This window comes from Fragaria vesca, linkage group LG6 (assembly GCF_000184155.1).
Source record: "Fragaria vesca subsp. vesca linkage group LG6, FraVesHawaii_1.0, whole genome shotgun sequence".
Lineage (NCBI taxonomy): Eukaryota > Viridiplantae > Streptophyta > Magnoliopsida > Rosales > Rosaceae > Fragaria > Fragaria vesca.
The window spans coordinates 12,644,799-12,660,280 of NC_020496.1; the positions used below are offsets into that span (position 1 = coordinate 12,644,799).

The 15,482-nt window shown below is 37.4% G+C and overlaps 1 protein-coding gene and 1 pseudogene across 2 annotated transcripts; one reads left to right on the forward strand and one right to left on the reverse strand.

Annotated features, from left to right (window-relative positions):
* The first annotated feature begins 3,022 nt into the window (after nt 1-3,022).
* LOC101296118 (protein TERMINAL FLOWER 1-like) lies at nt 3,023-4,388 on the forward strand. Its single transcript, XM_004302949.1, is given in 5 exon segments — nt 3,023-3,326; nt 3,328-3,442; nt 3,531-3,592; nt 4,035-4,075; nt 4,171-4,388. Coding segments are annotated over 5 exon segments (516 nt in total). The 5' UTR covers nt 3,023-3,246.
* A 7,281-nt stretch (nt 4,389-11,669) lies between these two features.
* Nucleotides 11,670-12,643, reverse strand: LOC101296399 (annotated as a pseudogene). The gene has a single exon (XR_184898.1). The product of XR_184898.1 is annotated as a protein YIPF7-like (transcript).
* Between the last annotated feature and the right edge of the window lie 2,839 nt (nt 12,644-15,482).

A 15,482-nucleotide genomic window follows, 5' to 3' on the forward strand; every position in this document is an offset into this window, starting at 1 on the left:
TAGAGAGAGAGAGAGAGANNANGAGAGAGAGAGAGAGGAAATNATATCAGGATGTGAAAGAGAGAGGTTTAGTTGAATTGTAGCGAGGCAAAGTCGCTTTTTTTTTTTAGTTTCATTGGAATGGGCTATGAGATCTTATTTTCATTAAAATGGGCTTTAAAATCCCTGTTTATGTGCAAATGGGCATTTTTCCTATTAAGATTTCCTTCTATCTTTGTAAATCGAAATTTAGTTTTATTTTAATATTTTATTTTTGCAATTTAAAATTAAGATATCTATATGTAAGCATATTCTGTATCGAATTTTTTAAATAAAAAAATTGAAAAATCTCTATCGAATTTCTTTTGGATGATTATGTGTATATATACTTTATTTTGGACGAATTATATATGTGAAATTTTTTTGGACGAAATTGTTTTTTCTTAGATAAATTATATATGTGGGTGTGTGTGTGTTTCATAAGAATTCGTGTTTTGGAACAAGTATATTCTCAGAAATATATGTATTTTCACACATAATGTTGCGTTCAATCTAAGCATGATAGTGATGAAAAGAAAAAGAGAAAGAAAATGCTAGAAATATATATATTTTTTAATTATAAAAGAAAGACAAATTTCTCTTAATAAAAAGACAAAATAATTTAGAGATTTGGAAGGATAAGATTGTATTTTTGCTTAAGAAGGACATGTCATAATCTTTTTAATTGGTGATGTGTCTAGGTGACATAGCATGCCACCTAAGATTAAGACAATAAATCTTAGGCCTTATTAAGGCCAAGCATCATTTTCCATATACTTATATAGGGATCGGATGATAAGTTCGGAGGGAATCTTATAACATTTCGTGCTTTGGCTTCTCTCTAATATGTTCCAATTCAAGATTTCACTCAATCGATCTCTTGATTCCTGAACTCGAACCTCCATGGATACCGACATGCCGTGGTCATGGTCATTTTGTTTTAACGAATTTATCCTTTCATTTTTTGTCTTCGACGTATCTTAATTATTAATTAGTTTTATTTCACGAATTCAATTACTAGGATTCCTAATAATTATATTACTTTTTAGTCTTATAAGACAAACTTCTATATATCCTTGAGAGTGATGATCATAAACTTAAACTTTGCATATCATTTTCAAGTTTCAGAGCAAACTAGTAATAATATTAACTGACGTTACCTTACTAATAACTGATATATAAGAGCATCTTCAACATCTTTCATATTTTCTTAAACTTCTCAATTTTAGAGATTTTGACTTTTGTTTCTCTATTATGAAGAAATTTAAAAAAAAACGGTTAGAGATGCTCTAATAATTCATTCAGAGAATACCAGTGTATTTCCATAAGCTTCGAGACTCCACAGCTTGAAAATATTGGAAGAGACAAGGCCGGGACATAATTTATATATAGATTCGATTCGGGGAGCAATAGAGAGAAAAGAACCGTGAGGAGGAAAAGGAGGAATGAAACTACTTAAAAATATAAAGAGCGAAAAGAAATAAAGGGATACGTTGAAACATTGGGCATGGTGAATGCAGAGAGTTGCAGAAGAGATACAGCTAGCTTCGGCATATGCAGCAGAGAAAAGTACTTTGGCTTCTTGTTATAGCGAATCCACTCCTTGATATCTAGTGCTTAATTGCCAATTCTGGAACACTTCTCTGCAACACTTTATTCACTTTGGCATGGGTTGTAGCACTCGTCTGAGATGACCTCTCCATCAGCACTATCAGTGGGTGGGTTCCCTTTTGCCTTGTGCTTCTGTCTCTCGTTGCTGAAAGAAGTCTTTGAATTACCAAAATAACCAAGAGAATCTCTCAAAATGGTAAATTCCCATATGAGTATACTTGCTTGTAAATGAGAAAGGTTCTGTGGTGCAACACATTCAGCAAATTTTCTTATTCAGTTTTCAGTATACCCTATCTGGAAAAGATGAAGGTTTTCTGTTACTAGCTGTATGAATCTTCAGGAAGAACAGAGAATCCGAGACATTTTTAATTTGCTGTTTCGTTATAAAATAGCATGAAGTGACAGCTAATTCAAGGACCCGGCCCACATGCATGATGGATTGTTTTTTTTTTTTTTTTCTTTTATGGCAAAGAACTTTTAAGAAGAACACACTGTATTTTTTTTTTTGAAGAAGAATAATTCAGCAGGTTTACAGCCAATCAAGAACTGATTCCAAAGACCATGCATATTAGAGTACGTTTGGCACATTAGTATAGAATTCTTATTTTTATAAAATAATGTATCATGTATTAAATATAAAAATTTGAATAGAATATCTTGTATTTTTTTTGTTTATATGTTTCTCTAGCCACAAAATTCACTTGTTCTAGCTATCAATAAATCACCTGTTTATCCGATTCAAGAAAAAGAAATTCACTTGTTTCTTACGATTCCTTAAAATCTTAAATTGATGCAAGGTTGAAAAGAGTGTAATAGGTTATTGCACTCTGTCATTTTTTTTTATCAGGTAAATTACAACTGTGTGAGTCGAACTCATAACCTCTCACTTACCAAAAAGAGGAGAGACTATGTTACTAGACTAAATGGCACTTCATCATCTTTGTCTGTTAATTTATTTGTTGAATATCCAACATCTTAGTTTTCCTGCAAGGCATTTCCTATGTAATTAAATTCCAAGTATATATGACATCTTATCATTCCTTAAGCCTGATCATTTCACAGGTCTCCCAAAACTTACCTCCTTCATCTTTCATTGTATGAGTGAAAACTTCCCCTCGGCAAAGCCATTATCGCCAAAACTTCTTTTGAGTCTCAAGTCTTAACCATTCTACATTCATGCAAGAGTACGTCAACATGCATGATCGACGGTTGAAATTGATTCACAGTTTCGGGTAGTACATCTTGTCCAGAAAGAAGAGAACATTTTCCTCAAGAAAAAGCATTAAACCCTTTGCATTGATGTGACATGCACAGAGAGAAAGAGAGGACGGGAGGTGCGAGAGACTAGCTAACAATGTTTTAAACTTCTAAATTTCTTCTAATGTCCCATGATATTCTATTCATTTATACTCTTCTTCTTCTTCTTCTCTCCCAAAACACTTGTGAGATCTAGAGCAAACTAGTTAGCGTACTGCAGATCACTATAAATATAGACCAATACAGAGATTCACTTGCAAGCAAAGGCAAATATTAGAAGAGCTAATCCTTTCCCCGAGTTTATCCATCTTTGATTTATCTGTACAACCTTTTCTCTTCTCCCTCTTTCGAGTTCTAACAATGGCAAGAATGTCGGAACCTCTAGCTGTTGGAAGAGTCATAGGAGATGTTCTTGATTCCTTCACCCCCACTACAAAAATGATTCTCTTACAACAGCAAGCTCGTCTGCAATGGACATGAGCTCTTCCCTTCTGCAGTCACCGCCAAACCTAGAGTTGAGATTCAAGGAGGCGACATGAGATCATTCTTCACTCTGGTATACATCATTTTCTTTCTTTCCTCCTTTTTCCGCCTTTTGTTTTATATCAGATCTACCAGATCGCTAACTTTAGTTATTTTCACAGGTAATGACAGACCCAGATGTTCCTGGCCCTAGTGATCCTTATTTGAAAGAGCACCTGCACTGGTATATATCTTACAGTTAATACTGTATATTATCAAACCTAGAAACGAAGAAACAAAGACAATAACAATTCAGATAATTAATGACTTCAATGTTCAAACTAGATATATATGTTGTCATATTCTAGAAATTTGCAGTATTGACCAAACAAATTGTCCAGGTTAATTTATAGATCAATTGCACTCCTGCTTGTAATTTCCAGATTCAAAGAAAAGATTAGTTATATTAATTATTGTTAATTTATTCTTTCTCCTTTACATGGTCATTCACGTATATATTCAGAATTGTAATCAGAAAATCTTTGGATCTGGAAATAAAAGCAAGTAAAAATTACATATTATGTCACGAACTCTTAACTAGAAAAACTAGCAAGGTATAATTGTGGAGTATATACATGCCAATAAGCTTGGATCTAACAGTTTTGCCATGAAATTGAACTCTACAGGATTGTGACAGACATTCCTGGCACCACAGATGCTACATTTGGTAGGTTAATTCAAACTAGTTCATGAGCTACCAGTACGTTATACAGCTAGTGATGATCAGCACTGATATTGTGTATATACTACATTAATTAACAGGAAGAGAAGTGGTGAGCTACGAGATGCCAAGGCCAAACATAGGCATCCACAGGTTTGTGTTTGTTCTCTTCATGCAAAAACGAAGGCAGTCGGTGAACCCGCCTTCCTCAAGGGATCACTTCAACACCCGAACCTTCGCAGCCGAAAACGACCTTGGTGTTCCTGTTGCTGCCGTTTACTTCAATGCACAGAGAGAAACGGCAGCAAGAAGACGCTAGCTAGCTAGGCACCTTGCAGGGAGGCAGGCCAGATCCCAAAAGATCTCTTGCTATAACCAGAATTAATCCTCCCTAATTAAATAAAAGAGAAGTGTGTAGTAATGAATTAATCCTCCCTTTGGCTAGGTTATTAGGCTAAAATTACTCGCATCTTACCAGAATAATTTTCCCAAACGGAGCTGTACGTGAGTGTTTGTGTGACTGTCATTAGCTTTTCTTTTTCCTCTCTCCGGCCTGGAATGTTATGAAGTAAATTTGTTCTTAGTTAATTTGATGTACCGGTAAAGTATCTATTCAATATAGATACATGTCTTTGGTTTTGAATCATCGTTGATCACTGGAAATCTATAAAGGAACACGTGGAACAAACCCATTATCTGTCTATTTCAATTCTCTTCTTCTGGTTAAGGTTTAGGGCATCCATTTCATTTATGATGCAATTAGAATCTGTGTTCAAGCTTTGTCCACCCATGGAGAAAAATTCAACCTAGGTTGAATGCCACATACAAATCTCACCCAAGTGAAAAAAAACCCACTTTCAACCCATAAAATGGGCTATCTCATTTTCCAACCTAGGTTGGATTGTTGGGAGAGAAGTGACCCAGGTTGGATGAGAAATCCAGCCCAGGTTGCTTTGTGACACCTCAACCGAGCCCACTTGCCCATTTTTCACGTGGTGTGCATCATCTTCTTGCCTCCCACAAACAAACGCGCTTGGAGTTGGCGTTTTGCGCACGAACCAACAACAGCCATGCAATAGCGCGTGTATTGTGCCATTTTGTCGAGACATACTGCGAGCTTCCTAACCCCCCCCCCCCCCCCCCGACCCACGTGTCACGTCACCGATGTTGCTAACTTTCATTTTGAATGTAACGGTCAAAAGATCTGAGCCGTTGCTGGAGCAATCTGACTGTTGTAATTAGCTAGCTTTTTTTTTTGAATCTGACCGTTTTGGAATATTTTCAACGATGAGAAAAAAGTTTATAACGGTAAGAAAAAAATATCCCCTATAACGGGAAGAAAAAAATATTAAAAAAATTTGTATAATCCCCTATAATTAAATACCCATCACAATTTTACACATCCGCACCAATTTCTCTAAGACGTCAAAATTTCCTAGTCTCCAAATTCCGTAGCTTTCATCTTCTAGGTTTTACCTTATTTCAATCATTCTCTCTCTTCTCATTCGCACTCTTCACAATGAATAATTTGTGGCAAAGGATCCGAAAATCTCAAGAAGAAGACGACTAAGATGATCTAGCAACTAACAATATCGTTATCGCAGCCATTGCTCACCTTGAAGCTGAAAACCAACCTCGAGGTCGCGGATCTCGTCCAGGTCGTCGTCCAAACCAACCTGGAGAAAGGGAGGACAAAGGCAAAGGTATGCTTGAAGATTATTTTGTCGAACGTTCTATTTTTAATGATGAGGAATTCCGAGTTCGCTACAGAATGAGCCACGGTGTCTTCAACCGCATATGTGGTGACCTTTGCAACTACGATCGATATTTTGTTCAAAAAATCGATGCTTCCAAGAAGGTCGGTCTACTTCCCCAACAAAAGATGACATCCTCTTTACAGATGCTCGCCTACGGCACATCCGCAGATCAATGTGCTGAGTATTGTCAGATGACAAAATCTACCTCTATCGAGTGCCTCCAACGATTTACAAGAGGAATTGTTGCTCTTTACTCAGCAGATTACCTTCAAGCTCTTAATCCAGTCGATCTAAAAAAACTTCTTGCTAAAGGTGAAAAGCGAGGTTTTCCAGGGATGATTGTGAGCATCGACTGCATGCATTGGCAATGGAAGAATTGTCCATCCGGTAATTGGGCTGGTGAATATAGTGGTAGAAAACACATCCCCACTATCATTCTTAAAGCGGTCGCATTATACGACACTTGGATATGACACACCTTCTTTGGAATACCCGGGTCATGAAATAACCTCAATGTCCTAGCAAAATCCTCGTTGTTTGACGAGCTTACTATCGGTCAAGCACCTAAGATCCAGTTCCAAGTGAATAACAGAGTCCACAAGTTGGGCTACTATATATCTTGCCGACAGTATATATCCAAAGTGGGCGACTTTTGTAAAACTATTCCACATCCCACCAGTCCTAAGGATATTACATTTTCCAAGGCCCAAGAGGGGTATAAGAAGGATGTGGAGAGGTGTTTTGGTATTTTTTGGAGTCACATTTTGGTATTATTAGAGGAGCTGCTCGCGGTCGGGATAAAGAAGATCTCTGATATATCATGTTGGCTTGTATTATTTTACACAACATGATAGTGGAGGACAAACGCCCTGCTGATAGTGATAATGATTTGGAGTCCGATGAAGAAGAGGATAACAATATGAAGCCTAGAATAGCCGAAGTTTGGGATGGACCAACCGGTCGAGACTTTGATGAAGTTGGTAGAGATAGCCATACCTTCAAAGGGTTCATGGAGCGATACAATGCAATTAGATGTCCATACGAGCATTCCGACCTTCAAGCTCTCATAGAGCATTTCTGGCAATTTCAGGGCAACTTGAATATCTAGATTGTTTTTTTTATTATGTTTGTGTGTTGTTGTATGTTTTAATATAGTACTCGCAAGTGCACGAACCATTTATAGAATAGAAGTGCAAGCACGAGGTCGTTCCCTCTATGGATTGATTAAAACAACTTACTATACCAATTATACTACACCTAATGAATTAACAATATGATTTTATGATGTTGATGAATGAAAACAGAAAACTAAAGTAATAAAATAACTAAAACTAAAGACAAAAGAAAAGAATGAGATTCTAAGAGTTTAAGAACAAATTATGAAAATGCTAAAACATTGAATCCACCACCTAATACTCCTACCCTCCTCTCTAGTTGATAGTAATTGAATTCCCTAGATTGCATGCTAAGATTTCCGTACATAAGCCTTATTGATCCCGGACGAATGTCAAAGTTCTTCTAAACAATGAATTCTAACTTATTGATCTTGTATAGAACTCAAGCAGCCAAACTATAATTTACTTCACTTAATGATCAGGTTCTAGTAAACATGTTCAACTCCATTCAGCACAAAAGAACTAGGAAATCATGTAAACAAAAATATTGACTATGATTAAGCACTTGTATTCTTAACTTACAACTCTCTAATCACAAGATTAAATAAATCCTTTGGAACCCTAGAAAACATCTACTCTCAATCAAGCCTCATGTTTTCAATCCAAATAACTAATAAACAAAACCTAGGTCTTATTGATCCCGAGCAAAGACTTTGAATAAAAGTTTATTGAAACAATGATTGAGAATTTAACATAGCAATCCATGAATTCAAAAGCAAATCAACTAAAGAAATAGAGTAATCATACTAGAGGCTTCATCTCAACCTTAGCTAGAAGTTTAGAAATCCATAGACAAAGAAAACATGACTAGAATTAAAGATAGCATGAAAGAAACAATGGAAGAGATAGGAACTCGGGTTGAGCGATGGAGAGGCTCTCTCTCCTTTCCACTTCTCTCTTGCTACGTCTCTCTTCTGTTTTTAACATGCTTAGGGTTTTGCTTTTATTCCTCTTGAAATCCCAATTGATTTGGGCTTTTCAAACTCTCCTTGTCTAATATGGACTAGCTTTCTTCTCTCCAAATAGCATAAGGTTATTATCGTCAATGCAAGCCTTCCAAATATGTGGACATGTTCAGCCCCTTTCTTTGTAGTATTAAGATTGATGGACTTGGGCCTCACAAATTGGAATCATGAGAAGATATGCAAAATTTGTCCAAATCTGCCTCCACGCGCTGCGTTCACTCAAACCTTCATAACTTGCTCTAAAAAAATGCAAATCCATTTTCGCAAAATTCCTCAGAAAGCTAACATCCATAGCTTTCCAATGGTGTATGGGACGCCTCCAGATTCCTTGTGAGCAGGTACAGTTTAATCCTCAAAGTTGACGCACAGCACAGTTTCTGAATCACTCGGGATAGAAAACACCTTTGCAATTCTCAGTTCGACTTTTAGCTCCAAATTCTCTTTTTCTCCAACTCGACCTATAAAACACAAAAACCAAGTAAATGACTCACAATTGACAATAACTAAGCATATAATCCTGCATCTAAGGGTATACAAATGTATGGAATATGAATCTATCATGTGCTTTTCATTAGGAAATTTCAAATAATTGTATTTTTTTAATTTCCTAGGCTTGACCTGTCAATTAAATGTCATAGAATAAAAAAAAATCAATAATTCATATTGTTTATTTAATCACTATTTATTTACGATTGAACCATTATTCACACTTAAAAACGTTTTTTAAAATTCAATAAACAGTCACTGCCACGTGGCAACAATCTCATATTTCAGACGGGTGGAAACTACTACCTAATCACAGTAACCCATAGTGACCCAAGCCCAAGTCACTGTGTTCAATCTAACCCAACATGTGAACTTGCTCTTAATGTACGTGAGAAGTCACTTGGTGGTTATATTACGATCCATTTGAACAAGAAACCAACTCGAATAAGAAAGTCGGAGTGTAGATTACAATTTACGGAATATGGATTTCACTTCCCTATTTATTTGTAATGTATTCCAAATAATAAAATAAGAAATCTTTAGGATTTAGGGTTTACAATAAAAGTTCACAAATAAAGCTGCCATGCTTGGAAAAGGAAACATGGATGACTTCTTTCAACACGTTGTAATTGGACTACCAAATGCCTGCATAAAGCCTATACGATACTAATGAAAAAATGAGAGGAAGAAACTTGCATATAGCATTCCCCGAGTTTTGGGGTACAAACAATTAGCCACCATAGATGGCAATATCCTCACTTACAGAAACAGCATTGAAGGAACTTCTTCCTCTGAATGGCTCAGACCGAGCGTCTAAACGAGTTTCATTTTTCTCAACGAAATCCCATTGCGGTTTAACTGACTTTTGGTGAAGACCAAAAGCCTCCAAGAATGGCAGCCTAAGAAGCTGTCCCAAGGGCACCGGTTCCGGTATCATTACAACATTAGCACCACTCTTACATGACAATGCTTCTGAAACTGTCGGAATCGCACGAGAAATATCAGTTACAGGCAGCAGGCAATTGGCCAGAAGAACATCTCCGGCTGCTACGAAATAACTGTCCCAGTTGTACTGTGGAGGAGGCAAACTCTCAACTGCCTCGAGATCAATCTCAAAAAGATCCTCTTCCTCTTCCATGTCTGATAGAATATGACCTCTGCTCGGCCCTACAAGTGCTGCAGAAGAAGAATTTCCAGGGAGAGAAGCCATGGTGATTCTTTAAGTTCCAAAGATATGGTTTCCTACTACTTATTATATATCTGTCCAGATATTAGGTTTCAGGTGGGTAGGCTTGAGTTCAGGTGGTAAGTAGAACGCCCTCCAACAAATCAACAAAGATAAATAAAGAATGTGGAAATTGGTCTTTGAAAGCTGCATTTTTCAAGTCCAAACCCCAACGTATGGCTGACATACATCTCTTATATCCAATTTTCACATTTTCTTTAGATTGTAAATTTGTAACTCATGCCCAGGAAACAAGAAAATGGAAACTGCTTGCCTAATTAAAATATCCAGACTTCTGTAGTTGGATGACCAGTTAATAACTGAACAATGAAATATATTTATTCTACATCCACAAACTCAAAACAGACCACCAAAACCACTAAAAAGTCTTGTGCAGTAGACCTAACTACCTCAACAGAACAGAAGATATCCCACACACTTCCTCTAATAACAGAAGCAACATCAGTTAGAGCCGCAAGTCAAAAAATTCCAGAACAATACATAAACCGGTCTGCACTATTGACAATTCGACATTTTGTTAGCTTCTTGCACTCCATTGTGCAAAGTATGAGGAGTGTAATGTACTCATGTTAGAGAGACAGGGTAAACGAGTTTAGGGAGTATATATTCTAAACCTTTCAAGCTTCAACAATTGAACAGCCACAAGCAATAACCAATAATCTTGAAATTTAACCATGTTGTCAATACTGACTGCGAGTTTGGACACCTACAAACTGACACTCTTGACTTTTTATAACTTGGAAGATTTCTTACACTTGGACTCTGAACCTAACGATCAAAACAAGATTCACATTCGCATTTCATTTGCGTCATGCCTTCAAACTAGAAATGCAGACAAGAGATCTATGATTCATAAAATTATACAGAAGAAGAGTAAGTTCACTATCTTCAGTAAATTTTCTCCTTTATGCATCAGGCAAATTCATATGTTAAGTTTTGAATTTCGTGCGCTTCAGTTACAGAACTGAGCCTAAACATTGGCGCATTTGGGCCTTTCAAGGGGATTTAATCATATAGATTGTATAAAAGGCAACAAGTGTAAATATGAAATCTTGTCCTCTGTAATGTCAGGAATCAATACTTACCAACTACTTCAGAATAATCAACTAAGACACGTTGTGCACATCTTTCACCCCCACTATAAGACCATCATACAGAAGAATTACCAAAAACCTTCATACGATTTTTTTCCCCTAATAAATTAGTCACGATCATCACAATTTTTTCTATTGTAAGAAAACATCATTTCTGTTTGAGAGAAGAATGCCAGTTCTGGGCTCCAAGTCACACTCTAAAATCAAGCTACTTTTTGAATCTTATGAAGGTGCTTTTGTTTAAAAACTTTGGGGAAAACGTTGATCTATTACAAGAAATATTTAGAGGGACTGATTAACCCCCAATAAACTCCTGCTTCAAAAGAGAGTCCTAAAGAAGTTTCAGGCATATGCTATAATTCAAAAACGCAAGATAAATGTAGCTAAACTAAACCAGGTAGCAAAACGACTCGGCTCGTTTTTGAAGAGAAGTTCTCATCTAAAGATGGAAAGGAACCTAAGTACCGAACACTTTCTCCCATCACCATGAAGATCTAGTGCAAGGCTTTCACCCACTGCACTACAAGACATATATTAGTTCTAACGAGGAAATTCAACATCCTCCTTTAGGGACACCATAACACAACAAATCCAAAAACAAAAAGAAAAGAAAAAAAAATAAAGAAAACAACAAAATCTAAAAGCATAGGTGACCTTAAATTCCAATTCCATCACTTCCAGAAAGGATGAAGGGACACATTTAGTTAAACATGATACATAAGTTCATTCACCATTTGTCTACAATGGCAACAGTAAGTCATAAAGTCCAATCAAACATCATATTCATCTAAGGGGGGAGACAACGGCGTAGCAAATCAAACGCAAAAAGAAAAGGATCATGAAAAACAGCATAAACGAAAAGCAGAGGCGACCTTCAAATCCAATCCCATCATTTCCAATAAGAATGAAGGAATACATATACTCTAAACGTCATCAATGAGTTTATAGGTAAACGGTAACATCACCATTACCTACCTTTGCAACAAAATCAGATATTCATCTTTCGTAGCTACAACACGTTCACTATGAACAATGCACCAAATTTGAGTACTTCAAAATATAACAAGAAGCGAAAAAAGAGTGTAAATCAAGAAACACGCATACGCTATGAGCCCGCGATGCTCGTCACCACCATCAGCAAGAGCAACCATCAGGGCCGTACAAACCCTAGTGGCCCAAAGAACAAAGACACCGGCCACCACGAACCTGAAAGTCCCGCCTTGCGGCACGAATAGCGAGGCTGCCGATAAAATCACCACCGGTAACAAACAGTAGCCAACCACGCTCGTACACCTGTGCAGGTCGAGGTTCCCGTTCCGACCGGCCAACATGTTGAAGACGACGTAGAGGAAGATGGAGGAGACGACGATCCAGCCCAGAATCACGCCGAATTGGATCTTCCCGGCGAGAAGTTGGAAGAGGCAGAGGGACATGTAGAGGAGGATCGGGCCGGAAAGATCCGAGTCCTTGTGGACGGCCGGGTTGGCCCGGAAGGGATTGAGGATCGACTTGGTTTTCCTCCATATTTGATCTGGATGGATGCCGAGCTCGTCGAGGAGTGGCTCCTCGTCCTCGAAGCTTATGCCGCCGGGGACCGAGGCGCCGGAGCCGATGGGGCCGCCGAAGAGGGGCCGGAGGAGGAGGACGCGGCGGCGGAGCCGATATCGAAGGACATGAAGGGGATGCTGGAGGTGGAGGATCGGGGAGGTTGGAACGGTGCGGTGGCGACGCGGCGTTGCTGGATGTTGTTGTTGGATCCGGCGCTGGGGTTTCCGCCGGAGGGAAACACCACCGGTGGGACGGCAAACTCCTTCGTCATTGGGATCGGAAAATCGAATGGAGATTTGGGGATTATTGGGGTGACTTGGTGATGGAGCTGAGTTAGTGTGAAGTGGAAGTTTAAGAGCGATATGTGTAAGGGCATGTTCGACCTTTTCTAAAATATTGTTTCATTAGTTAACCGTGAGTTCTTCCTGGCGCATCGCCCAGGACGCCAGATGACGATGTAGCAGGTACGAAAGTACCAAAGAGGGTCTGAATAAAGTTTTTACTTACAAAGAATTTCCAAATTAATATTTTCAAAAAAAAAAATACCAGATTAATTGTTTATTAAGAAAAACAAAGCGACGAACAAATTTACTATATAACATTACTCGGTGGTCGGTGGTACTGTAACTGAAGACCGCGTGAAATTACAGTTATGCCTTTCTTTTGTGCTTATTTGTCATCGATTTCTGTTCATTGATCACGGGTCATCGATTTCTGGCCATCTACTTCAAATGCCCAAAAGATCCTGATTGTTAATTTGTCAAAGGTGCGATTGCTTTTGAGTAGAAGACATATGAATGATCCAAACTATATTTATATTACAGATAAAGTTACTAAAGTTTAGTGTAATTGCACAGTCTCCCACAAATATTACGTTAGTCACAAATATCCCCATTAAGGGTTACCAACAATATTGTGCGTTGTTATAGTCTTAGCTCTCCCGACAAAGTGTTTAACACAATCGCGGGTAAAAGTAACAATGATACCTCTGATAAGACCCGAGTACCGGTAGTTCAGTCATATCTTAAGTATTTTGTGGCAACATCATATTGGTACATTTCGTTCAAGGCAATATATAGTTGTGGTTGTCACATGGATGTCCCAATAAGTGTCGCTTTTTTTGAGTCTACCTCTGAAGTGAGTATTACGTGACAAATTGGAACGTCTCTTATTGATGTTGTGTTTATCTTTGCATAGTTGATGCATATTTGCCAGATTTTGGAGACAGACATCATCGTTTTAGCCACTTGGATAGTTGAAGTTCAATTTAACATAGTCAGGATTAGAGGTATTATACAGATGTGAACCATGCATAGTTTTTAAATAATACCTCTAATTCTAGCCATGTTAGATTAATCTTCAACTATCCAATTGACTTAAATGATGATGTTACATTTCTCCAATTTATAGCAAATATGCATAAGCTATGCAAAGATAAAATCAACTAGGGACGTTCCAATTTGTCACGTAATCCACACTCTAGAGGTAGACTCAGAAAAGGCTGCACTTGGACATCCATGTGATAACCACAAACTAGTGCCTTGAAGGAAGTGTACCAATATGGTATTGCCAGAAGAAATTACTTAAGATATCACTGAACCACTGGTACTATGGTTCTATTTAGTAAACAACAATATTGCTGGTAAGTTGCAGTCCCTGTCGGTAACCTTGGTACAGAATTGGTAAGCATCCTTAATTAGTAGTTGATATTTATTTATCAACAGTTCATCTCTCCTACAATTAATCTCATTGGCCATTGCCCTAAGCTTTAGACTTGAAAGTTTAGCTTCTAGGCAACTAATCACATTAGTCTGAACTTCTGCATGTTCTTTATAATCTTGGGGCTTTAAATAAGAGAGCGAACTTTAACATTCCCATTGTAATCCAAAAATAAAAGGAAAATATTTCTGCAAGATCCCGTAGACCTCGAACAAGCTCTTTGGCATGATCTGTGTCGTTGAGCGTTGTTGACTTGATTCCTGCAAGAGGAGATTGACCGGAACTTTCTAGTCTTTCTCTCTCCGATGAATAAGCCAGTTATGTGGCAGGTATAGTATTTAATGCTAAGAGATTTCTTACCATTTTGGTTGACTTCAGCATTGTTTTTATAGCCCCGTGTTGACTTATATCTTGCTTGTTATTCGATGTGGGACAAATATACTACTGAGGTCTGTCTAGTTGGCCTTCTGTGGAGTATCTCCCTCCTGGCTCAGACTATTGTGGCCTCCAAGATGAGGCTTGTTCGGTCTACCTCATGTTGGGCTTCATAGCATCATGGGCCAAGGAGATATTTACCGACTACCGATTACAAAAAATATTTAAGAGAAGCAATATGATTTGATTAGGAATCCTAGCTTTGGTAAAAAAGATATGGCAAGTTTAGTTCATTGAAATGAGATTTCCTTGTAAATTTAGGATTGGATGAGTGGTGAGGCTGGATACCTTCCTTCCCTACTTCTATTAGGTAATTTCTTCTTTAAATGAGAATTTGGAAAGAAGGAGGAACTTGAGCTGAAAACTTTAAGGTGTGATTGAGAAAAATCCGTTCTTTTATATATGTAATTATTTTTTGTTTTGAGAAAACTGAGTGCACATACGTACTGTGGCTCTTAATTGAATGTACACAAAGGGTATAAAGTGATGAATATACACATGCTTCTCCATAGCGACTATTTGACGAAGCTAAGAAGGTCACCTATATATTTAGAGAGGATTAATAATTTTTATCACAAAATAGTTCAAAATAATAAAGATAGAAAATGCATTGAACACAATTGAAAATGGGTGATCACGTAATTTCACATTCATCCTTTGAGTATTTTTTTTTTTTTACAAGTATCAAACGATAGTAGTTAAAATTAGAGAAATTTTATATACACACCCCAAATAACTTAAGGGTCTGGTTCAAGGGACATTAAATTTGACACAAATTTTGACACTAATTGTTAACCATTAGATTTTAAAACATTGAATGGTCTAGATTAATCTTAAATATGATGTCAACATATTACTAATTGATGTGGCAAGTGACGTGGTATTACTTGGTTTAATAACAAATCAAATTAAAAGAAAAGAAGGAAAAATCACACTTTAAAATCTGGAAAACAAAATCTAATTTTTACTATTAAAAGAAGAAGAAAAA